Source organism: Rhinopithecus roxellana, chromosome 1 (assembly GCF_007565055.1).
Source record: "Rhinopithecus roxellana isolate Shanxi Qingling chromosome 1, ASM756505v1, whole genome shotgun sequence".
Classification (NCBI taxonomy): domain Eukaryota; kingdom Metazoa; phylum Chordata; class Mammalia; order Primates; family Cercopithecidae; genus Rhinopithecus; species Rhinopithecus roxellana.
Window position 1 is genome coordinate 61,718,382 of NC_044549.1, and position 25,475 is coordinate 61,743,856.

Here is a 25,475-nt window from a genome sequence, read left to right on the forward strand (position 1 = left end):
TCTCAGTTGATTTTTATTCTTCTTCAAGACTATAATACAATTTTCTTATCTGTAATAGGCAGAATTCTACTGAAACACATATTAAATGTGAAGATTAATATATTATTTGGGGGAAATGTATATCACCATAAAAACGAGAATAGAATTACACAGTCAAGACACATCAAGGATGGAAAACACATTTGGAAAGAATGTGACCCTGTTCACGCATCTCCAAAGACCCACCCTTGATAGGACTGAGTTTAAGTCTACCAAACACAATGTACCTCTTGTTTATCACCATATGGAAGAAGCGCATAAAAAGCAGACATGAAGAGATTTAAAAAACCTTCCAAAAATAAAGCTAGAAAATCCAAAGCAGAAAAGGAAAAGTAGAGCGCTTCCTTTCTGTCTGTGAGACGGAGACCATTTCAACAGCTGATTCCAGCCTCGAAGTATACAGCACACATAAAATAAATACAGGTCACAAAAATTAACAAATCATCATAACTGTCTAATACATCCTGGGCTGGCTGCGGAAAAACAAGATCATTCTGGATTTATATCTGTAAGTATGGGATTTCCTGGACAGCTAATATCCACAAACAATCAAACACAGGAGGAACACGGGGGAAAAAGGCAGCATTATTTCAAATTTGAGCTGAGAGTCGTGATTTGTAAAGGGCTGAACAGGAACTGGAGTTGAAATTTGAAGCAAGGAAATTCTTGTACTAGGCACTGATGGACATTTCTCTGTTTCTCTTGGCTCCATACAGGTTTTTAGGCCACTGAGTTTTGAACGTAATGCCAAATGAGAATCTCGCTAGTACAGAAACTTTGAAAATGACAACTAACTTAATCTCTCAATTTAAATAAAATAATAATAATAAAAAACATCTAATGATACTTCACTCAAGAGTCAGAGCTTTTTATGAGACCTGTTGCCAATATTAGTGTCTTGGAATGATCTCATCTTTCATCCTGGCTAAATTCCAACACACAATTTCATTAACCCAGGTACCGCAGGTGATAAAACTCATTTTTCCCTAAAGAGACAGCTAAAAAGTACCAGTTATACATTTATGAAGTACCAGCAATCAAAATTATGGATTTTCTAAAAGGTTTTTAACTACTTTTATTGAAAGGAAAATCGCTGTCTCAGACTTTTGTGACACTATTGCTAACAATAAATTTTACCATTTAGACATGGCCATAATATGGTAGACAGTGTCAATAAAAGTACGGAGCAAAGATGATCCCTGCCTTTTAAGTAATGCCTTCTAATTACATGCCGGAAATGATCACATGAAATACCTAAGCTAACCAATGGCTCTTAAAATATAAGAACACTCAACAATGCATCTACAGTGATATAGATGTACCGCATGCATATATGCAGTTATATGTAGAATTAATTGCATAAGTAGACATTCAAAAAATTTTCCAATGTTTTCAAAGCCGACAAGAAAAATTTAAATTTAATTTGCATTTCTAACTAAAATCTGTTTGTTGAAAAAAAAAATGCGTTCAAATGTTATTTGCTTCCTTTTGAGCAAAGTGGTGGCACTGGGCCTGCTATCTTTGGCAAACTTGTCTAAACTTTTCTATCTAATATTCTATATATCACTAGAGGGCACTGTGGTATTTAGGCCACTTTGACCTCTTCGAGTACGAAGAAAGGTCTTGAACTCCTGAGCAATGTCAGAAAGGTTAAAAAAGACACATTGAAAGGGAAAAAAATTGTTTTTGGTAACACCCTATTTTTATTTTTCTAAAACCAATAAAAAATGCATGATAAGTAGAAAAGTCAAATTCATAAAAATATACAGCTCATTTTGCAATACTCAAAGACTTGTCACCTCAGATCTGATGGGGAAAATTTTCATCCTCATCTTCTTGAGATTTAAATTGTGAGGCTGGAATTTGATTTGCATACATCCACAATTATAGACAGCTATTCCCTCTACATGGCTGAAGTCTCCTGCACTAACTAGAGGTAATTTCACTGCAGAACATTCAGGCGTGCAAGCTGAGAGCCACAAATGGGTTTGAAACAATTTATGATATCCGGCCTCCTTCGACATGTATTAGCATATACCTGGTTTCTTTAACATACACTTTGTTTTTCCAAAACCACAAACATAGTTGCTGGAATTTCATGTGGAAGTGCTTAAGGGGCTGAAAGTTAACACCTTTGTGATCCATGCTGCCTCATGGTGGCTGTTAAACAAAAGCCTCTTTGTCGAGGCTTTCTTGAAATGTTTTCTTAACATGTTCCAAGTAGTTTTAGGCAGGGAACTAAAGTAAACAAGATGTTACCATGATAAAAACACTTGTGAAAACATTACAGAGCACACTTAGTAGTTTCTTTCACATAAAACTCTTCACAGTTTTGAAAAGTAAAATTCACAGAAAAAAAATTTTAAAAAGCAAATTACCAATGAAATGTCCTCTACTGTCTACAGCTTTCGACCTTTTGGAAAGGGTCAAAGTTCCATCTCTGGGCATCTTCTTCAACATTTCTCTGTCTTCCATTAGAGCACACAAACAGTTTATTTTGGCTTTCAGAAATTACATACATCTGACGAACAAGCAAGGGAATTTTTGTTTTGTTTTGCATGGAGTTTTTCTCCGTGAGAAATCACCAAAAGAAAAAAATTCTTTTCAAATAGGATACTAAGCAAGGATACAAAGGATACTTTTAGTAGATGTTATACAAGTGGCCACCTCAAAGAAAAACTAGGGGAAATGGGAACATTTTCCCGCAAGCACATAAGAGTACCTGGTGTTTGTGAAACTATGGGCCTGCGTCTGATTTTACATTCTAAGTTAAAAGCAGGGAAATGTGGTCAGGGTTTAACCTTCAAATCTTCTCCTCATTTTGCGAATGCATTATATGAGCATTAAAAAAAGGGAGCGGTAGGAAAGGGAAGAATTACAGATCCACGTTTTTACTGGTAAAGATTGTGTCTTTCACCTGGTTTGAAAAGAAGAAGAAAAAAAAAAGGACTCAAGTGGGGAGAGGATGGAAGAACGCTGATGAGCTTCACCTCTCTGGATGATATGGGACTTGTTTTTGTTTTTCTGTTACCGGAGGATTCCAAGCAATGCGGGGCTGGACGATTTCATTAGAGTTAGCACGAGCACCTGCTGCTATCAGTTAGCGCTAACAAATGCAACAGTCACATGATAACTCATGGTTGATAGATTAAAAAAAAAACAACACTAAAACTGCAAGTTGTTTTCAGAAGAAACAGGGAAATAAATGTGTACAACAGACTGGGTATCTGCTGATTCTGATAAAGCATCCCTCTGTTGGCGGTGAGGGAAAGACAACAGGATGGTTATTTGTACAGTATTTATCTTTGAAATCAAGGGCCCTGTGGTATACCTCACCTTGGGAACAAACGCTGCAGAATGATCACAGAAAAGTGTCAAATCTCTGGTTCTGATTTACCAACACTTAGGATATTTCTTCCTCAGGAGGGAAAAAATATGCTTCAGTTTTAGACCCGTGAGTGCCCCCTGCCACCTCTCTTTTTTATGAACCCCTCTCTCTGTTAACAGTGGCACAGTATTGACAGATGGGATTTTTATCCTGAAGAACCAAGCTTGGCCTCTGTAACAGTTACAGCTTATTAATCTGGAGCTGCAGAAGACCAGAAAGCTGTTACCTGGCAAAATCACTTCCTCTCCCTGAGTCTGAACCCTAAAAACTGGGTGGAAGAACCCAAGATCGAGGAAGTATAAAAACCATGGCTGGTCAATGAAATCATGGGGCATGACTCACATGGATACCTCCCCCTAAATATGACTAACTTGAGGGTTCTGTGAATCCAAGCTAACAGTAACCCTGGATAGCTATGTCCGGGGCCACAAATGCATTCCTCAGCTAAAAAACATGTTGGTGAAACCAAAAATGCTACAGAGCACACCGTGGTCCAAGGGACACAGTCATACTCGTTCCTTGTTCCTTATGCATGGTCAACGGCTGCTTTTGTACCCCAATGGCAGAGCTGAGTCGAGCTGCTGTGACAGAGACTGTATAGACTGCAATGCTGAAAATATTTACTGCCTGCCCCTTTATGGAAAAAATGTGCCATGCTGTCCCCTCTGTGTGGGACTTTTTACCAGAGGTCTCTGATTAAAACATTCTATTACAGAACAATTTCTTCTGATATATCAACGCTTCGTATAGTCACAACTCCTCTTCCTAGGTAGAAGGTCGGAAGTTTTTGGATATTTAAAATTACCCATCCTTGAAATATAAATGTATCTAAGTAGGTTAAGAGGTTCTAATGCTTTTAAAGAGTGCCCAGTATGGGCTAGGCAGTTTATATGATGTACCTTTTATTTACTCATTCATTCATTTAATTTTTAGAGACAAGGTTTTGCTTTGTTACCCAGGCCGCAGTACAGCGGCATGAGCATAGCTCACTGCGGCCTCAAACTTCTGGGCTGAAGTGAGCCTCCCACCTTAGCTTCCCAAGTAGCTAAGACTATGGGCACATGCCACGGCACCCAGCTGATTTTTTTTTTTGGCAGAGACAGGGTCTTGCTATGTTGACCAGGCTGGTCTCACACTCTTGGCCTCAAGAAATCCTCCCACTTTAGCTTCCCAATGCATTGGGATTGCAGGGGCAAGCCACTCGTGTCTTGCCTGGTGTACCTTTTAATTCTAACACCCCTAAAAAGTGGTTAACATCCCAAATCACATGTGCTGATACTGAGGCTCAGATGACATGTGGCTAGTTCAAAGAACATATTAATAGTGTCTTCACTACCCAGTCAGCCTTTCTCCAAAACTTTCTTTACATCCATTGCCAAGTAGAAAGCAAACTGTCAATAAAAAGTGCTGCCTCTAACCAGGCTATATAATGCAGCAGTTAAGAATAAGTCTTCTGAAGCCAGACTGCCTGGGTTTGGACCTTGGCTCCACCTCTTATTAGTGTGTGACCTTGGGTAAATCACTTAACCTCTCTGGGCTTTAGTTTCCTTAACTGTATGCTGGGAATACTACTACAATACTAGCATATGCTGTTTGTGAGGATTAAATGAGTTAATATATGTGAAGCATTTCAGCACTATGACTGTTCTAAGGTTCAGCACTATTTAATTATAAACTATTACTAGAGGAGTGGAAAATCAAGGGAATAGAAAGTAGGTAAAAAAGAAAAAAAAATCTATGAAGTAACACTTAAATCGAGGTCAAAGCAATGCTACCTTTATTAAGTAAGAATACCAAGGAGAATTCAAGCAACACTGCTATCAACTTGCCTAAACCATAAGAAATCCCTTCTAAAAAGAGAGGGACAACTGAAGAGAAGCGTAGACTAGAAAACTTTTGGTCCACTGAAACAACTGAAGATGCTTTCAGGATCTATGAATCCAGCAATCTGAGCAAAGTACTTGATGCATTACTCTCTGATGATAATGACGCCCCCCCCCCCCCCCCCACCGCCCAGTGACATCATTCAAAGAAGCCAGGTGGTTTTTATTTGAACCACAGAAGTTTGCTAGCTTCTTTCAGTTCGGTTCAATGGAAAACAAAGTTGGTTTCATCAAAGCCAATTTGATTTCCCTTTAGACTGAACAGAGAAGTGGGAGACGTGAATCTAACTTATTTTCCACTGCACCAGGCAAGATCCTGATACCTGAAGACAACTCTGAATTTCCAAGAGTTAAAATCATGTTGAAATCCTGAATTTGTTACATACAACCAGTCAGCGTGTAACTCAGGAAAGCATCTAGGGGAGTTTCTTCTTACTCAGCATTTGCTCTCCCTTTGCTACTTTACAATATTCATTTTTACATTCTTGATCCAACACTCTCATACCTAGCCTCCATGAGGTTCACGTGGGGTGAACATCTCCCTCTGTTCTGGAGGCAGCATGTAATGCAACCCTGGGGATGTCATTGTGATTGGCTCAGAGCTAGAACACATGACTCAATTTGGGCCAATGACAGTCTCCCTAGGGCTTTGTCTGGTGCTACAGGGGAAGAGACACACTCTGGGACTGATAAACCTGTCCTCTTCAGTTCCACTTGGAAACAGCCCCCAAATGAAGGCAACACAGAAAAACAGAGCTAATGGACAATCAATACTCCAAAAGCCTTGGTTAAACCAGGATCTAGCCATGCTTGAAGCCAGCTGTACCACTGGACTTCCTAGCAATAGGGGCCAATTATCATCCCTCACTTATTTATTTTTTTCACTTACGCCAATTAAAGTTGGGTTTCTGTAACTTACAAACAAAAGTCATCTTACAAATAAATATAAGTCAATAAGTAAGTACCAGGAAGTAACCAAGCAACAGTTGCAGGTTGATAGTGGGCATTCCAATTCCACTGAGCAAACAGGAACTGAGAACATGTCGTGTCGTGTGCAAAACCACAGTAAATAATTGATAGGTGGTTTCCTATACAAGTGCCAGACTCCTAATACCTTTAGAAGAGAAATGGGCTTTTTTATAGGAATTGAATCTAGGCCCCAATTCTAATGATCTTTATTTTCTTTAATACTAAAATTATTCTCTCTCCTTTTTGGGATAATCTCCTAACAAATATAACCTAATTGTCAGCTCACATAATAAACGAACCTATGATTTGAGGATTTTTTAGGGTAGGAATATTTTAGCCATTAACAAAATGTTTAAACTGGGTCTAGAAACTGTCATTCCCCTTTCTGACTCTAAAACTGATATATGTTCCTGAGCTTATGGATAGCAATTTTAGAGTTCTAGAGACTTTATAACAATAAATCATATTTATAGATGTTTATTAGCCATTCTATAGGTGGAAGAAATCGGCACCAAGATATTTATCAAACCTAGCACTGGTGTACAAGAAAAAATCAGAATTTAAAAGTGGCTCTGCCAAATTCTTTTTCTCTCATTATATGAATATGATTAGGCAATTGATCAGGAAAGAACAAAACTAAGATTCTATAGTGAGTGATTTCTAAACAAAACAAAGCCCACTATCACTAATCTGAATAATAATAATTGTAAAGGGTTGTTGCTTAATTTAAAATAAAGCATTGCTGATCTTGATTGTTCATATTTAGAAGCAATTTCGGACATCTCTTTTAAAATATTTCTAAGTACTTAAGTTTTCAACGACCACATACTGCTTTCAGAGTATAATACTGAGGCAAGTAAGCTATGAAACAGATTCACAGGCTTCCATTCATTAACCAAAAATTTATATTCACCAAAACTGCTTGCAGGTAACACTAGATATCTCTCTAAGGATGGCTTTATTACAATATTTGTATCCAGGTTCATGAAGATAGATACAGAGACTGTTCTAACAATATAAAGACCACACAAAACTGGAGACTTGCACATAAATCAGCTCACCTCTGTTTCCCTGGGGCTTGAATGAGAGAGAAAAGCTAGAAGGAGATAGTCTCCAACACCCAATTTGTAAACCATCACACATCCAGATGTACACATGGGCATATGTTATAGTTATACATGTGTATATGTTATAGGTATACATGTGCATATGTGTGATTACATGTCTATAATATGTAACATATTGAATTCATAGGTTAATGATTCAATGATATGAATATATTTATATGATACAAAAATGCAGGGCAGTTTTGTCTAAATTTTTTTTTTTAACTGACAAGGTAACACAGGTAAGGAATAGCATAGAAGCATTTCACTTCAGCTATGAGATTAATGTATTTCCTTATAGCGATGCTTTATAGGTGTTACAGCTTCAAATGGGCCAACTCAGGTTTTAGTCATACTTAACAGTAGAAATTAAAGTTACTCCATTCTCCGTATAAGGACAAGAACCCGAACAGAAGTCAGTATCAATATAGGAAGTTAAGAATCAAATTGTTAGCTTTCCTCGGCATCCACTTTCTACATTTATATAATAAAGAATGGGTCCAATCACCAAGCTGCAATTGGCCAGTAATTGTCACCAATTTTATAAAAATATAGTGTACATGCAATTGCTTCAAAGTGAATAAAATACCTAGGAATCCAACTTACAAGGGATGTGAAGGACCTCTTCAAGGGAAATGCAAACCACTGCTCAACAAAATAAAAGAGGACATAAACAAATGGAAGAACATTCCATGCTCATGGATAGGAAGAATTAATATCATGAAAATGGCCATACTACCCAAGGTAATTTATAGATTCAATGCCATCCCCAGCAAGCTACCAGTGACTTTCTTCACAGAATTGGAAAAAACTACTGTAAAGTTCATATGGAACCAAAAAACAGTGTGCATTGCCAAGACATTCCTAAGCAAAAAGAACAAAGCCGGAGGCATCATGCTACCTGACTTCAAACTATACTACAAGGCTACAGTAACCAAAAAAGCATGGTACTGGTACCAAAACAGAGATATAGACCAATGAAACAGAACAGAGCCCTCGGAAGTAATACCACACATCTACAACCATCAGATCTTTGACAAACCTGACAAAAACAAGCAATGGGGAAAGGATTCCCTATTTAATAAATGGTGCTGGGAAAACTGGCTAGCCATATGTAGAAAGCTGATACTGGATCCCTTCCTTACATCTTATACAAAAGTTAATTCAAGATGGATTAAAGACTTAAATGTTAGACCTAAAACCATAAAAACCCTAGAAGAAAACCTAGGCAATACCATTCAGGTCACAGGCATGGGCAAGGACTTCATGTCTAAAACACCAAAAGCAACAGCAGCAAAAGCCAAAATTGACAAATGGGATCTAATTAAACTAAAGAGCTTCTGCACAGCAAAAGAAACTACCATCAGAGTGAACAGGCAACCTACAGAATGAGAGAAAACTTTTACAATCTACCCATCTGACAAAGGGCTAATATCCAGAATCTACAAAGAACTTAAATCCACAAGAAAAAAATCAAACAACCCCATCAAAAAGTGGGTGAAGGATAAGAACAGACACTTCTCAAAAGAAGACATTTATGCAGCCAACAGACACATGAAAAAATGCTCATCATCACTGGTCATCAGAGAAATGCAAATCAAAACCACAATGAGATACCATCTCACACCAGTTAGAATGGTGATCATTAAAAAGTCAGGAAACAACAGGTGCCGGAGAGGATGTGGAGAAATAGGAACACTTTTACACTGTTGGTGGGACTGTAAACTAGTTCAACCATTGTGGACGACAGTGTAGCGATTCCTCAAGGATCTAGAACTGGAAATACCATTTGACCCAGCCATCCCATTACTGGGTATATACCCAAAGGTTTATAAACCATGCTGCTATAAAGACACACGTGCACACGTGTTTACTGCGGCACTATTCACAATAGCAAAGACTTGGAACCAACCCAAATGTCCATCAATGATAGACTGGATTAAGAAAATGTGGCACATATACAACATGGAATACTATGCACCCATAAAAAAGGATGAGTTCACATCCTTTGTAGGGACATGGATGAAGCTGGAAACCATCATTCTGAGCAAACTATAGCAAGGACAGAAAACCAAACACCACATGTTCTCACTCATAGGTGGGAATTGAACAATGAGAACACTTGGACACAGGAAGGGGAACATCACACACTGGGGCCTGTTGTGGGGAGGGGGGAGGGGAGGAGGGATAGCATTAGGAGATATACGTAATGTAAATCGCGAGTTAATGGGTGCAGCACACCAACATGGCACACGTATACACATGTAACAAACCTGCATGTTGTGCACATGTACCCTAGAACTTAAAGTATAATATAAAAAAAAGATGACACCTCCAACAACAACAAAAATATATATATTTTTTATGTATAGTGCATACGTCACTGATTTAATATGTAAGGGCATGATAAAAGTAAGCGCTAAATAACTGCAAGTTTAATACTGGGATCATTTTTTTTCTTTTTAAATCCTTGTCACTCTGAAAAATGGGTAAATACAGGCTCTGAGACTCATGCCTTTGGATGTAAGTCTTTTTCCCATTGTAGCACAACCCTCAATAGATTTTGTAACTATTCCTATGACAGTGCGCCAGACCTTGTGATTTAGAGTCCACTCTCAAAGGGTTGAAGTGAAACTCTCCATCAAAAAGGCATTTTATGAGCAAAGCATGAACAGTGGGAGGTGTTGGCTGTGTAAAAGAAGAAAACAAAATAAAATCTTTCTTACTTTAGAAATGATTGGAAATCTTCGCACACTGCTTCACAGCCTGGCCACTTGCATACACCATGTCCATAGAGAGGATGGCTATGGGGGTGCTCCTCATGGGACAAACTGAAAGAAAACACACAGAAGACCAGAGAATGAATTTGCTGCCAAGAACCATTCCACCAGACGAGGATAAAAAAGGCAGGAGGAGCCCACATGGCCAAATGTGGACAAGACAAATCTGTGATTTCCCCCATCCCGTGTAATTGACTAATTAATTCTGCATTGTTTGCTAAAAGCAAGAATTAAATTGTACCTAAATGTATTTAGTCAAATGTTAGAAATGTACATCTATGTATGAAAAAGTGTTTGACAGGCTTTTGTTAGATGCAAAGCTCTTTACTCAGACTGCGAAGGAGTCTTTAAAAAGCTAGAACTTATTTAATCTACATAATGAAAATGATAAAATCTGTACTTGATTTTGAGATTCTCTTGCTATATCTATAAGGAATATCACCCATTTTCTTCCTTTCCCTTCCCTTCCCCCAGAAACTGCTTTCATATAATCCCATATTTTTTCCCAAGTTAATTTTATCTAGCAAAGAGTACAATTAAATAATTTAGAATAATACCAAAATAATTTAGCAAGACAAATGTATCCAAGTAGATGATTACTTTTTTTTAAAGCTAATAATGGCAAGAAGATTATATTCCTAAAATTCCTAACACCAAGGGTGAGAGAAAATTTGGCATGAACACGAAGGGGTTAATCCTCCAGTGGGGTTCCAATCAATACGTAATGATCTGGCCACACGGATCCAAGTCATGGGATGCTTTGATCCGCACCATGTGGTGCTCGGGGAACAGTATCTGTTGCACTCGCTGATGAACCATATTCTCAAATATTTTCTCTATTATATTTCTGCATCCAGACTTCTTTCAGACAAATTATTTTTACAGTTGTTTCCATAACCTTAAATTCCATCAGCTAGAAATGTAAAACTAACATTGAGAGTTCTGTTTCGTACTCAAGTGCATTCCCTTCCCGGGAAGGGCTATTTTGCAACTTACTCGACTGTCTCTGCCTGACTTTGAACTTCACGCACAGTGAATGATGATTACACAAGCACACACACGCGTGCGCACACAAAGAGGCCTGTATTTCATTTCATATTGCCATCAGGATGTATATTCATGTATTTTATCAATTTACATTCATAGAGCAGATGTACACAAACGCCACTTGTCCCTGACTTAGACAACCCACAGTAAGTGTATCATGAACACAAACCAAGAAGCCTCGAAAGTAAACACACAGACACACAGAACTACATCTGATCAAAGATCATTACATCTCCCTATGACTTTTGAATAATTTTGCTGGAAATCTAATACAATTTAAAGATAATAACAAGCTATTTTGTCCTAACACAGAAAACAGGTCTTAGAATTAAAAAAACAAAAAACAAAAAACAAAAAAGAAAAATTTTTTAAAAGGTAGAAAAATAACTTATAAAAATACAGAAAGGTGCCCCTCATACAAGAAAGGAAGACAGCAAGGGAACTCAAGTAGCTATAGTGAGATTTATAAAGCCAAACAATAAAAGGATATTCCTTAAGCAGTTAAGAGGGTAAAACTGCATTGGACTCAAGGAAAGAATTACTACCTATTTGTGTCCATCTTCAGATCTGTGAATGAATAAAATAGATAGTATGAAAAAAGAATTTTAAAAATTTATTAACAGTATTACAAATGAAAGAATACTTCAACAGTAGTAGAATTCTCAGATATTCTAAGGGGGAAGAAAATCATTTAAAAAGAAAACTTTTAATCCACAGCTTAAAAAGAAGAGAAAAATATCCCAACTTTAATAATTATTTTCTTTAGCAATTTTGAGATTATTCTTGTAACTTTAAAAGAGTAAAATATTTTTGTTGTAGAAAACTTGAAAATCCTGAAAAGAAAAAAAACTACCTTCAAGTACACACACACTTGATAAGGTAAGGCATGAATATTTATATCATTCTTTTACATTTAACATAATTGTGTAAATACTTTCTCACGTTCTCAACTCATCTTCAAAAATCTTATTTACTGATGGGTAACAGTCCATTGCATGCCATCTTAACTCTAATTATATGCCAAAATTTAACCATTCCTCTATTTTGGACATTGAGTTTCTCTTCATGTTTGTTATATTTGTAAATAATGTTAGAAATAAAATTTACCAGCTTAAACATCCCAGTGTATCACAACTGACTGCTACCAGAAGATATATTCAGAGAAATAGAATCACTCAATTAATGAATACCAAAATTTAACACTGAATATTCTATCAAGTTGCTCTTGAAAAACGCTACATGCCGAGTACATTCTTCGCCAGTATACATATTTTGTGTGATTTTTTTTCTATTTGGAAACGAGGAGCCTGAACTAGTTAGGATGAAAAATCAGTATTACTAGTTAGAACTGTAAATGGTTAAACGGCTGTGCTTCCTGGGTTAAGCTGGGCGTGTTCTGAAAATAATAATACAAGAGAAAATAATAATATGCATTCACCAGCAGGGTTTTGGACTCGAAATAAAATGTGTAGAATTTAACACGATGTTTGCTGTTCCCCATCCTGTTTTTAGTTAACTTACTTGTGAAGGATCCAAGATCTGAAAAAAAACTATTCACGTCTAAGAATTTACTTTTAGTTTAACTTGTTATCACTACTTCAAAGGGCAGGTAACAACTCACTAGGGCCTTAGAAGGCAACCAGTTGTAACCGAAGTCTAAAGAAACTCATACTCTTCACACACGGGTACATTTACACATTCAGAAGACCGCTTGTGAATCTGTCTCTTGTTAAAAAATTTCTTTATTATGAAAAGATTACATGTTCTTGTTTTTACAGGTTCACATATTAAACTGCAGTGGCTCCTGAAGGAAGTGCACCCCCACACACCAACCTAGGCATCATTTACCATTCTGGTTTACATTGCATTTCTCTTCTAACACGTTATTATTTTAGAAAATGGAAACATACTGTACACACTATTGTCATTTGCTTTTCATATTTAACATAAAACTGGACACTTTTAAATACACAATTGTCTGACACAAAGTGTTTGGTTTTGGAAGGAGAGAGAACAAGCTGGCAGAGGTGACTTGTTAGCATCTTTTTGGAAAGATACCTAAGAAACTGGAACAACTGTTGCCTCTGGGGAGGGGTACAGGGAGTCAGGAGTAGCAGGGAAACTCAGTTTTCACCATACTTTTTATATCTTTTGAAGTTTTAATTCTGCACATTGTAGGAACTGTTGCTGTGCAATTATTAATTTTTTTGCACACATGTGTGTGTTTGCATATATGTATGCAGTAGGAAAAGAATCAAGCGCTATGCAGGACTTGATTTCCAGTCTGCCGTGTGCTCTAACAGTGGCACAGTGAATACCACACACCCACTGCACGTGTGACTGGGTCTCGCTTTTAGCTTTGCAGTCGTTCTGTATGAAGCATCATTGGACAACACCAGCTGCCCCTCTGAATGGGAGCTTTTCAGTTTTCTCAAAAAAGTGGAACAAGCATTTATATTCTTGCTGCCTTTTGGGTCGTGCCAAAAAAGACAAGAAGGGAAATAAAAATGAGGAAAATAATGTTTCTATCTTGAATTAATTTAGAGCTACATTTGCAGGATGAAACATGGTGGGAAAAGGATGATCTGGGCATCTGATGGTAAAATAAAGCAGTGAGCCTAATCATTTAAGTAAATTATTCAAGGGTAAACTCACCAATGTGTAAAGTATCATTTCTGAAAAGCTGCCAGGGTCAGTGATGAAAATAGGTAGGTTTTGTTTTTAAAAGACTTAAACATGTTTGCCAAAATTAGACTTGTAAAACTTTAGGGTCAATTGTTTAATAAGGTGTATTTTACTACAAACTCCCAGGTTGAATATTCCTAGGGGCAGGGATCACTTTTTCAGCTCCACATACTTACTATCTCCAACAGAACACAGGTTTGAGGCCAGGCACGGTGGCTCACGCCTGTAATTCCAGCACTTTGGGAGGCTGAAGTATGTGGATCATTTAAGGTCAGGAGTTTGAGACCTGCCTGGCTAACATGGTGAAACCCCATCTTTACTAAAAAATACAAAAATTAGTCAGGTGTGGTGGTGGGCACCTGTAATCCCAGCTACACAGGAGGCTGAGACAGGAGAATCACTTGAACCTGGAAGGCAGAGGTTGCAGTGAGCCCGATCGTACCACTGCACTCCAGCCTGGGTGACAGATGACAGAGCAAGACACGGTCTCCCAAAAAAAAACAAAAACAAAAAAACAAAACAAACAAACATGGGCTTGATAAACGTTAGGTGGATTTATGAATGAACAGACAGTAAATATATTGTTCTATTTCATTTCTGTGTGGATATACACTCAACTGGTATTTGCCTTTTGAAAAAAAGTCTTGTAGGTAAAGACCAGAATTATGCAAAGCTACATGAGAAACTATCGTTATGACACTTTCTATTATTTAATTTTATTCTGAATATATAAAACACAGATAGTATGCATTTGAGAAAAGCCAGTTAATTTAAATTTTTCTTGATAATCCTTGATATGTAAAAATTAAATATAATTTTAACACAAAAATAGTGATAGCATTTCAGATTAGAAAGAACCAACTTGCATGAAAAGTATAATTACATATAAATATGTAATAATTTCTGACGTTATATGATACCAAATCCAGTATACATTCAGTAGGATATAAGGGTGTCATTTTCAATGACAGTTAAGTAGGATATTTTCTTCTATTTATTTTTTTCTGCATCAAAGTATACCACCCAAGGTCTTCACTTCAACACTGACCTTAGTTTTTGAGACAATTTTATATAATGGTTATGGTTCTTTATGACATTTCATGGTTACATTCCTAAGGTCACTACTTAACCAAAGCTTCAAACTGGAATTATTAAATCCACCTGCTAAATAAGGACAACGTCTCAACTCTGCTGTCCGCAGTCTTTAGTGATCCTTACACTGTTAGTCCTGTAAGCTAATTTCCCCTGTGGTAACTAAGAGGGAAGAATTTCTGAAGGAGATGAAGCGAAGAGTGACCTTGCTATCTGCCAAGTCATTTCCTGCCAACTGAAATGCCAGTTTTCCCTTCACCTGAAGGCCGATTCCCAGCTTTTCCTGTGCACTGACCCAAGTTCTCATGTCTGTCTTTTATGTTTCCCCTTAATTTTTCTTCCCTTTTCCAAATCTGCCTCTTTCCAAATTTGTTTTCCTCCTCTCCAAATTTCCGATTTATCTGTAGCAAAAGGCTACACGTGTCTGTGCCCATTAGCGTTTATGCTTCCCCACAAACACCAAAAAAAGGAAATCCTGCCCAGATTATAAACTGTATTTTATTTCACTGGCATGGTATTTGATAAATTAAATTATAGAAGACTACGTTGGTTGTTCTCCACTCACTCAAAATTGTGGAAATACATTTTTCAAGTTTTACTGAGTTACAGTTTACATATCATACAATTCACTCATTTAAAGTGCATAATTCAATATTCACGGAGTTGTATAACCATCATCACCAGTTACTTTTGGAACATTTTTATCATCCCTCAAAAGAAATCCTGTACCCATCAGCAGTCATTCCCCACTTCCTCCCATCTCCCAGCCCCCGCCAATCACTAATCTTTCTGTCTCTAGAGGTGTATCTATTTTGGACATTTCACATCAAGGGAATCATACAGTATATGTTCTTTTTTGCCTTGCTTCTTTCATTTCCCATAATCCTTGGAGGTTCATTCATTTACACTGTAGCATTTACTAGTACTTTATTTCCTTTTGTAACTGAACAGTATTCCATTGTACATACATAGCACATTTATCCATTCATCTGTTGATGAACATTTGGGTTATTTCCACATTTTGGCTATTGTGAGTATTGCTGGTATGAACGTGGACGTACATGTACTCTAAGTATCTGTTTTCAATTTTAGGGGCTATCTACCTAGAAGTTGAATTGTTGGGTTCAATGGTAACTCTACGGTTGACATCTGGAAGAACTTTCAGACCACTTTCCAAAGCACTTTATATTCTCACCAGCGCTGTGTGAGGGTTCTAATTTCTCCATGTCCTTGCAAGTACTTGTTGTGTATCTTTATTCCAGCCATCCTCACAGCTAGGAAATGGTACCTTATTGTGCTTTTGATTGAATTTCCCCAATGATTCATGAGGCTGCACATATTCTCATGTGCTTACTGCCACGTGTGTATCTTCTATAGAAAAATGTCTATTCGGAGCCTTGGCCTATTTTTTAATTGGGCTGTCTTTTTGCAAATATTTACTCCTGTTTTGTGGGTTGTCTTTTTACTTTTTTTACGGTGTGCTTTAAAGCACAAACATTTTGAATTCTGATGAGGTCCAATTTATATATTTTTTCTTTGGTTCCTTCTGTTTTTGGTGTTACATCTCGGAAACCATTGCCTAATGCAAGGCAACAAAGATTTACCTCTAGGTTTGCTTTCCAGAACTTTATAGCTGTAGCTTTCACATTTCAGCCTGTGGTCTAAGTTAATTTTTGCATATGATATGAGTCAGGGGTCCAACTTCATTTTTTTAAATGTTGTCCCAGCACCGTTTGATGAAAACACTACTCTACCCCCAATGAATGGTTTGATACTTTTGTCGAAATGAACGTAAATGTAGGCGTTGGCATTTTTTAAATTTCACTTTTCTTAGATTTCTTTTTCCCCAACATACTGCTCATGTTTTCAAAAGAATTTATAGTTAAAATTATATAACAACTTTCAAAATTACATTAAGCTATAAAATAACTTTTGAGGTTTGACGGGTAGCAGGAGAGATAGGTTTTTAATAAAAATAAAACCATAGCAGCCGAACTTTTTGAAGAATAAATGCCTAGGGGAAACTTTGTTTCCCAGATCCTGTTGATCCTTTGTGTACTGAAAAACCTCTGCAGAATGTGCTACGTGGCTTTCTCTGCTTAACATGTAAACGGAGTATAACTGTTCCTTTTCCTGAGGGCCAGCGCTATTTCTCTATAGGAAGGGTTGGGAGCACAGTGTCGGGAGGCCTCATTTGTCATGACAGCTCTGCTTGTAACCAGGAATCCTGCAAGTCCTTTCACTGCTCTGCCCTCCAGTTCCCTCGTTTGAAAACTGAAGAGAATCACACAAGAGCTCCTCCCAGTGGTAAAACCTCCACCAAACTTCCACCAAGGATATGCAGATGGCACAGGGAATAGGCACCAATGGCACATCCTGGTACTGACAAGATGAATAAGGAGTAGGTGCTGAATGGTTATCTGTTAAAGGAGTGAATGAAGCTGTTCAGGAAGGAGCATTGGTGTCTTCATCACGGCTGTGGAGCGGGGGGCTGCTTGCTATTCCCCCTCACTTATCCCTAACCAACTGCAAATACACAAACCAAAAAGCACTATACACCCCTTTCCCACCTCCTTTGACTTAAAAGCTGTTCTGCCTCCCTCCCTTCCCCACTGGCCACCTTCTTCATTCCCACCATTTAGGACTTTCATCCATTTAGCCAACATTTATGGAACTCTGAGCCTGAGACAGGCACCGAGCATACTCATCAGAAAGGCCATTTTGTTGACAAAAGACTTCTATGTCTCTCTGTCTGTTATCCTTCCAAATTATTTGGTCCCATGTCCATCTCTATGTCAACCTAACAACACTGTAAGCCACAGAATCCTCCTTTTCCAGGTCCATCCCAGCCTGTGATTTTTGCCTGGACAGTAAGAGACTGCTTATTCCCAGCCGAAACATTACATTAAATCAGACACCTTGGGTTTCTAGAAAGCTGTTCTCTTCATAAACAGTTTTAGCCCTATCACTAATAAGGAGTGTCCTAAGTTACACTTAAGCTACAATGGCATGTATCAATGGAAGCCACTACTATTTCAAAGCTTTTATATTTATTTGCTGATTCTTCAATGACAGCTTATACAAAATGATCCTACTTTCTCTTTTCTCTCTTCACTTTTTAGTTCTTACCACATTTCCCTGCCTGTGACTTTGTTATCATGTCTTACTTTCAATGAGATTGTACTGAACCATATCACTTACTTCTTAGGTTTGAAGATGGGAATATGAATTTGATCTGAGAACATTCTAGTGATGAGGTTATATCTGAAAATATAATCGGACTTCTGATTTGAAATTATTAAATTTACAAAAACTAATTGTTATCAAATATTTGTGAAATATTTGATCATTAACGTGAATGAAACATGCTCAGTCACATAAAATGATACCAAACTAGACAAGCTGGCCTTGAACCTTGATCGCCAACGACCTCTTCTAAGAACAATGTAGATTCACAATCTCAAAGACATGATTCCTTAAATACTTAGTACTATTTTCCACTTTACAGTTTATTCTTCTGGCGTTTTTCACACTATTGTGTAGCCCCTCAAAATCAGCTGAAGTCCAATCACAGTCTCTTGCAGAAAACAGAACAACAGGTAGAGTTTCTTCACGTTCCATACTATAGCTACAGGGGGAAAAGGTCTTACATCTGCCCGAAGAAGAGCAGATGAGACGTGGGGAAAGGAGAAGCGACGATGCAAGCGCCGCATGCGTTTCCCTGGCAGCTTTGTAAAAATGACCTTTCTCCTTCAACTGTCACTGAAAACACTTTGAGAAGCAGATGGGCTTCTTATTTCACACCGAAGAGTTGGGAGACAACTTAGACACTGCATTTCTAGCACACTGCCTTAATTTTCACTTCTCACTCACTGCAGAAAAACACCACCCTACATGTGTATTAATCAGTTTTCCAAAAGTAAGTTGACAATGGGTCCTGTAATCCTCCCACAAAGAGAAGGGTGTTTTATTAAAGCCTATTAAAGGGCCTACCCTAGAATGAGTAAGGATGGAGTTCTCTACAAACTGTAAGCAAACACACATGCTTCTCTCTCTTTCTCTCTCACGCAGGGAATCCTTGACTCTTCTTCCCCAGAACGCTCATCATCTCAATTTTCTGCTGCTTTTCAAATCATGTTTAATTAGAGGATTTCACATTCCCTTGTGATACGATATGCATGAGTAAAACTTGCAATTGGAGTGACTGTGAATTAGTCTATTAAGTGCCAGATTTGTGCTTTTAAACAATGATGGAGATTATTGTTATTATCTGCTCTCAATATTGTGCTCCGAGATGTGAGGGCTACCTTAACTAACTTTACATCTGAAATGCAAGCTATTAACCATTTATGTCCAGAGTTGGTTTCTGTTCCCCCTCTTCCTTCTTGATTTGCAAATTATGCTGGGAGAAATAGAGAGTTATTTTTCTATAGTGGTTCTCAGGGCACGGTCCACTAGTGGCGTGCTGGGTGGGTTTGCATGGTATACCCTCACTTTCATAGTTCTGAACTTATATTCATCTGCGTTGGAAAAAGCTTTTATGAGGACATCAGAAACCTGATTTCTCAGTAGTTATTTTTTACACAACCCATTTAAACGAGACAACTTATGAACAATATTAAGTAGATAGTAGTAATTAGTATATGCAGATAAGCCAAAAATTGAGAATGGCAGGAGATTGACTCCAAGAATGTTGACTGGGCCCGAAGAGACTGTAAGAACTGTGTCTGGAGAAAAGGGCATACAACCTTCCTTTCCCATTGCTATTCCTAGAGTAGTGCTTCTTGAACTTTACTACAGATATAAATCCAGTTTGGTGGTTCTGGGTGGTGGGGTGGGGCACGACTACGCATGTGGAAAAAGCCCCCAGAGTTGCTGGTCCATGGACCATAACTTGAATACTAAGGATCTTGGGTGTTCCCTGCTCTGTATCTGATCTAAAAATGTCTATGCTTAAAGAAACAGTCACAAGGGTGCCTTCTTTATAAAGTGTGGGTTGAAAAGCAAGGTGGACAGATATAGATAAATAAGCAAGGCGGTGGCACTGGGCAACCTCACCAAGTAATAGTTGTAAATTCACAGAAATGTTTGCTGGCTCAAAGTTATTTAAAAATTAATGCAAGGCTGTATTTCTTTTTTGTTTTTTAAACATAACAGGTAAGGCTGAAGGAAGTTAGCACAGGGAAAAGGTCACTTTCTGTTTCTGTTTAACAAACAACAATTTTACATCAGCACAGATCTTTTGGGTGATATGGTCAGTGATTAATGTTTACCAGATATTACACTGATCAGGAAGATCCCAGAGTAAACTGCTGAATCAATGAGTTTGACAGCATCTCAAAACTTCACAGTCCCCAAACTCTAGGTCTGCTTTAAGCATCTTCTAAGCCCGGTTCATATCCCTGAGGACGTATGTGAGGAAAAGCAGAGTCACGAATCAACTTTTTAGGAAGGTTAAGTGACAGTCTTGACTTTTCCTAGGAAATCAGAAATCAGGGTATACCAGGAAGGCAGGGTTTCCATGCGCTTGGCACAGTACCATATTCAGTCAAGGTCCCTTCCCTCCGAAAAATGAGAAAAACCTATCAAAACATCCCGACTCGTGATATGCACACACTTAACGGAGTCCACACAATGTCAAATGGAGCAAGAAGGCATACTTTGAAGATCTGAGATGTATCCTCATTTGTAATGGACCAAAATATATCTAGCGTCTCCAACTTCTGATTTCACAGGTATCATTTCTTAGAATAAGGCTCATTTTATTTAAGAAATGACTTGATTTAAAGAAAATAATACAAATAATCACATAAGCAGATAGGGGAAACCTCACCACAACGGGGCGTGTATTCAATCGACTCAAGTTTGGAAAAGCAAAAGCTCATAAAGTAGTCCTTGAGGATCCAGCCCCTAGCTGGGTTAACTTCGCAGGTTGACGCTGACTCAGTAGCAAGTCTCTGAAGACGTACTTTAATTTGAATTTTCACAGGGGATGGCACAGCCTCAGGGTCATTCTGGACTTACGGGTCAAAGGCCCCAACAGCACAGTGTAGTGTGTCTGATGCTTTTAGGACTAGAGCTTCTTCCTCCAGATTTAAGGACATCTTATTTGTAAGCTATCTATGTGACTAGCAATTGGCTGCTTTACCAATGGTAAGAACCTGAGGCTAGGTGCCATGAAAGGTAGTTAAGTCTGGCAGTTATTTTCATCACTAACCATGTCACCAATCTCCCCTACCTCCCCACTTTCCAGCCACACTGGGCAAAATGTGCCATCTTGATTCCCAGATGCCAGGAGCATGTATGTGGCATAGCAGGAGAATGGAGCAGAGAATCAGAGCTGTAGTATCTGAGGCTGGTTGGTGTGTTTGGATCACAATGCAATCGCAAACAGAGCAGGTGATGACAAGCACAAAATGCCTGTATTTGCAAGGTGATGAGTGAAGGAATAAATAAAGGAAAAGAGCAAGAAGAGGCAGCAGTCCAGCTTTTGTTTCTGACACCAGTAAGGGCGATTCTGAGTTTGTAACTAAGAGTTTACCACTGGCAGTATTAACACTGGGATCTCGTTAAGAAAACAGAATGCTTTCCAAAAAGTGGTGTGAGCAACTGTGTCAATACAGACATAGGGATCACTAATCCAAAAGTTATTAACACCATTAGGCAGGCATTCTCATTATGTCAACGCAAGTGTGTTTGCACTGGTGAGTCACAAGGTCTATGTGGAACCTTGTCCATATGTTAGAGGAACTAATGACACCCCAAAAAACCAAAGACCATAAACAAAGTTTCAATATTAATTCTTATTTTGTTTCCCTCCCTAGTACTCTATGGGAGTCAGCAAAAGATTTCTAAGAGTTACATCATACTTCAAAAGTAGAAGGACCATATACAAGGGCCAGACCAGAAAGCAGGAGATGAAGGGACAGCTAAAGATACAAAATGGCTCAAAACTATCAGGTACTTGCTTGTGTGTTTCCTTAGAATTACTCCCTACTTTATGTAATTACATTCATTTCTCTATAGTATAAGATGCCTCATTAACATCTTCTCTTCTCTACCTTTAATTCAGCAGATTTTATTAAACAATTACTTTGTGATAATCATGTTGGGTTCTTAGATCAGTCTCCAAAACTGGGATGCATATCACCTACGTCATATATTTAAGATATGATATTACACACATGAGTCATAATATTAAGATTTCTGTATACACCTATTAGTATTAGAACTTGGAAATGTAGACACACATTTCTCACCCTCTTAGCCACTAATTTTTATAACGAAAGTACTATATATTAGAAACATGTATATAATTAATAAATACACTTAGTAGGGGTACATATTCAACATTTTTATACTGATAGGGTAAAAAATCAAGTTTGGCGCTCACTGGCATTGACTACAACTAGAAGTAAGTTCTCGTTCTCGGAAAGAGTTCTGCCCAATTCTCTAGTTGGGGAGACAGCGGTAACTGAACAGATGGCTGGAACACAAAAGTACTATAACATCTGATCTGGGCCTTAACGTATCAGTAGGAGCTCAGGTGATGAAAGGAATAAAGTGAGAGCAGAGAACTGAAGCACACACAAAAAAATCTAGGAAGACAAAACCAGAGCCCTTACAAATGAAATTACAGCCAAAACTGAAAGAAAACAAAAATTTTTTTTTTCTTTTAAATTTTGCTCCATAAAATAGCTTGTATTCGGCCACAGTCTTGAGAATTTTTCTCTCTGAAATGTTGAGTCTTGGCACTGAAACCTGAATTTTCCTAAGTAACGGTAATCCAGATTACTTATCCGTCACTTTGAACTTTAGTAGAATGTCACACCATAAGGATACCAGGTGGGAATGTTGTAGGGCAGTGGTTCTCAGAGTCCGGTCCTAGGGAACTTGTGTAAAAAATGCAAATGTGGGGGCCCCACCCCAATTTACTGAATCAGAAACACTAAGGGTGGAGCCCAGTAGCCTGTACTTTATAGCCATTCCTCCAGGGGGATTCTGAGGCAAGCTAAAGATTGAGATGTACTTGTAGCAGAAACTTAAATTTTCTCATGGTTTGGAGTATCTACAGGTATTAACAACAGCTAACCAGGTTCTTCTATAGCAGTGCTCCCCAACCTTTTTGGCACCAGGGACTGGTTTCACGGAAGACAATTTTTCCAGGAACCGGGCAGGGAATGGTTTTGGGATGATTCAAGCACATAATATTTATCGTGCATTTGTTTCTATTATTGTTACATTGTAATATATAATGAAATAATATTACAACTCACCTTAACGTAGAATCAGTTGGGAGCCCTGGGCTTATTTTCCTACAACTACAGACAGTCCCATGGCGGGGTGATGGCAGACAATGACAGATCATCAGGCACTAGATTCTCATAAGGAGCATGCAACCTAGATTCCTTGCGTGTGCGGTTCCCAAAAGGGTTCATGCTCCTGTGAGAATATAATGCCTCACTGATCTGATAGGAGGTGAAGCTCAGGTGGTAATGTGAGCGACGGGGAGTGGCTGTAAATACAGATGGAATTACACTCGCTCACCTGCCTCACCTCCTGCCATGTGACCTAATTCCTAACAGACCATAGACCAGCACCAGTCTGTGAACTGGGGATTAGGGACCCCTGTCTTACAGCACCTGTGGCCAAAGAGTGGCAAGTATAGACATCTCATTAGTTCACTTTCTACTGAACATTTCATGTAGTCTCTGCAATGAAATTTAGTGCCTACTGTACGCCAGGCTGGCTGTGCTGGATGGTGGGGATGTCGCAATGGACAAGAGAGATAAAACTTCTCCTTTACAGAGTTCATTGTGTTAGAAAATCTCATGTGAGGCAGATGTAGGGGGACATACACACACTATGATGTTCCACTAGTGTTCATTTTTATTTTTTATTTTTTAGAGACAGAGTCTTGCTCTGTTGCCCTGGCTGGAGTCCAGAGGTGTGATCTCGGCTCACTGCAACCTCTACCTCCCGAGTTCAAGTGATTCTCGTGCCTCAGCCTCCTGAGTAGCTGGGATTATAGGCATGCACCATCATGCTCAGTTAATTTTTCTATTTTTTGTAGAGACAGGGTCTCACTATATTGCCCAGGCTGGTCTCAAACTCCTGGCCTCAAGTGATCCACCCGCCTGGGCCTCCCAAAGTGCTGGGATTGTAGGCATCAGCCACCACGCCTGGCCCATTTTTAACAAGTCATGCCCTGTGTTACGTTTTGTATATACTTCTACCACCATAGTTATTAATAATATGATGACTTTCAAGTGTCTGTTTCTATGTTTGTTTCTCTGATTAGCCATGAGCTCCTGAAGGGGAAGAACTACGTTGTGGTCAACTTTCCATTCCCAGAATCTACAGTGTTAGTATACAATAAATGCTCAATACATGTGGTATGAATCAATACGTAGCTTTAATAATAATTAACAATAGTTAGTATTGAGCACCTACTATGTGCCCAGCAACTAAAACATATATTAACTCATTTAATATTCACAATTTGATCTAAGATGAGGTAAGGGCTGGTAGCATACCCGATTCAGGGGTGGGAAACTGAGGCACACCAAGCTCAAGTAACTTAAGTACAGCAGCCTACATTCTTCAGTCCAGTCTTTGGACTGGGTTAACTGGGTTAACTGGGTTAAACTCTTCTCTACCTTTAATTCAGCAGATTTTATTAAACACCTACTTTGTGATAATCATGTTGGGTTCTAATAGGAGGCTAAACACCACCAAACAACACAGTGGCCTAACATGAAACCAGTATGGTCCATAACGCAGCCAAATATCTTGTATGTCTGCCTCTGCCTCAGGGCCTTTGCTTCTGATGTGCCCTTAGATTGGAGGGGGTCTTCCCTTTCTTATTCACGTTTGTTCCAGGGTCACCTACAGACTTTGCCAGACCAACTTACCCCAACAGTAACCTCAGCCCCACAAATTATACTTAGCCCCTTTCCTACTTTTTCTGTTTCCAGAACTTAACAGTTCTTTTCTTGTGTAAATGATTTGTTTGTTCTATTTCCCTTCTACTGCAGTGTCAGCTCCATGAGGACAGGCTGTGCAGCTCACAGATACATTCCCACACTAGGACCACACCTCGCCTGTGGTTAGAGCTTTGCTAAGTTAGGTTCAATGGATACACCTTGGAAGTGTCCTGTGACTTCTGTCCCACTTAGGAACACATTTTTTCTTGCACTTTGGACAACTTCCCATTTATCCTTGTTGAGTTTCTTTTTATTTCTGTCTGTACAGTCCTCTAATTTATTCAAACGCCACTGGATTATTCCAGCTCTTGGTGTCAATTTTTTTCTAATTAAAGTAAACTGCCATTTTTCTCTCACACTGATCTTTAACACGAGACATCTTGTTCTTGTCATAAATCTGACTCATATGGAAAAATGTAAGTTGAATATAGGGGCTCATATGTACCACAATGTTTCTATCAATATTTCAGACATGAAAGTAGAGTCACAGACATACATGT

At 38.4% G+C, this 25,475-nt stretch overlaps 1 protein-coding gene across 13 annotated transcripts in view; it reads right to left on the reverse strand.

Moving 5' to 3' along the window:
- FOXP1 (forkhead box P1) overlaps positions 1-25,475 on the reverse strand; it is a 632,214-nt gene that overhangs the window by 49,630 nt on the left and 557,109 nt on the right. For all 13 annotated transcript variants that reach the window (XM_030918371.1, XM_030918333.1, XM_030918145.1 and 10 more), the window contains one exon: positions 10,112-10,216. In XM_030918371.1, the coding sequence (XP_030774231.1) occupies positions 10,112-10,216 (105 nt within the window). The remainder of the gene's footprint in view (positions 1-10,111; positions 10,217-25,475) is intronic.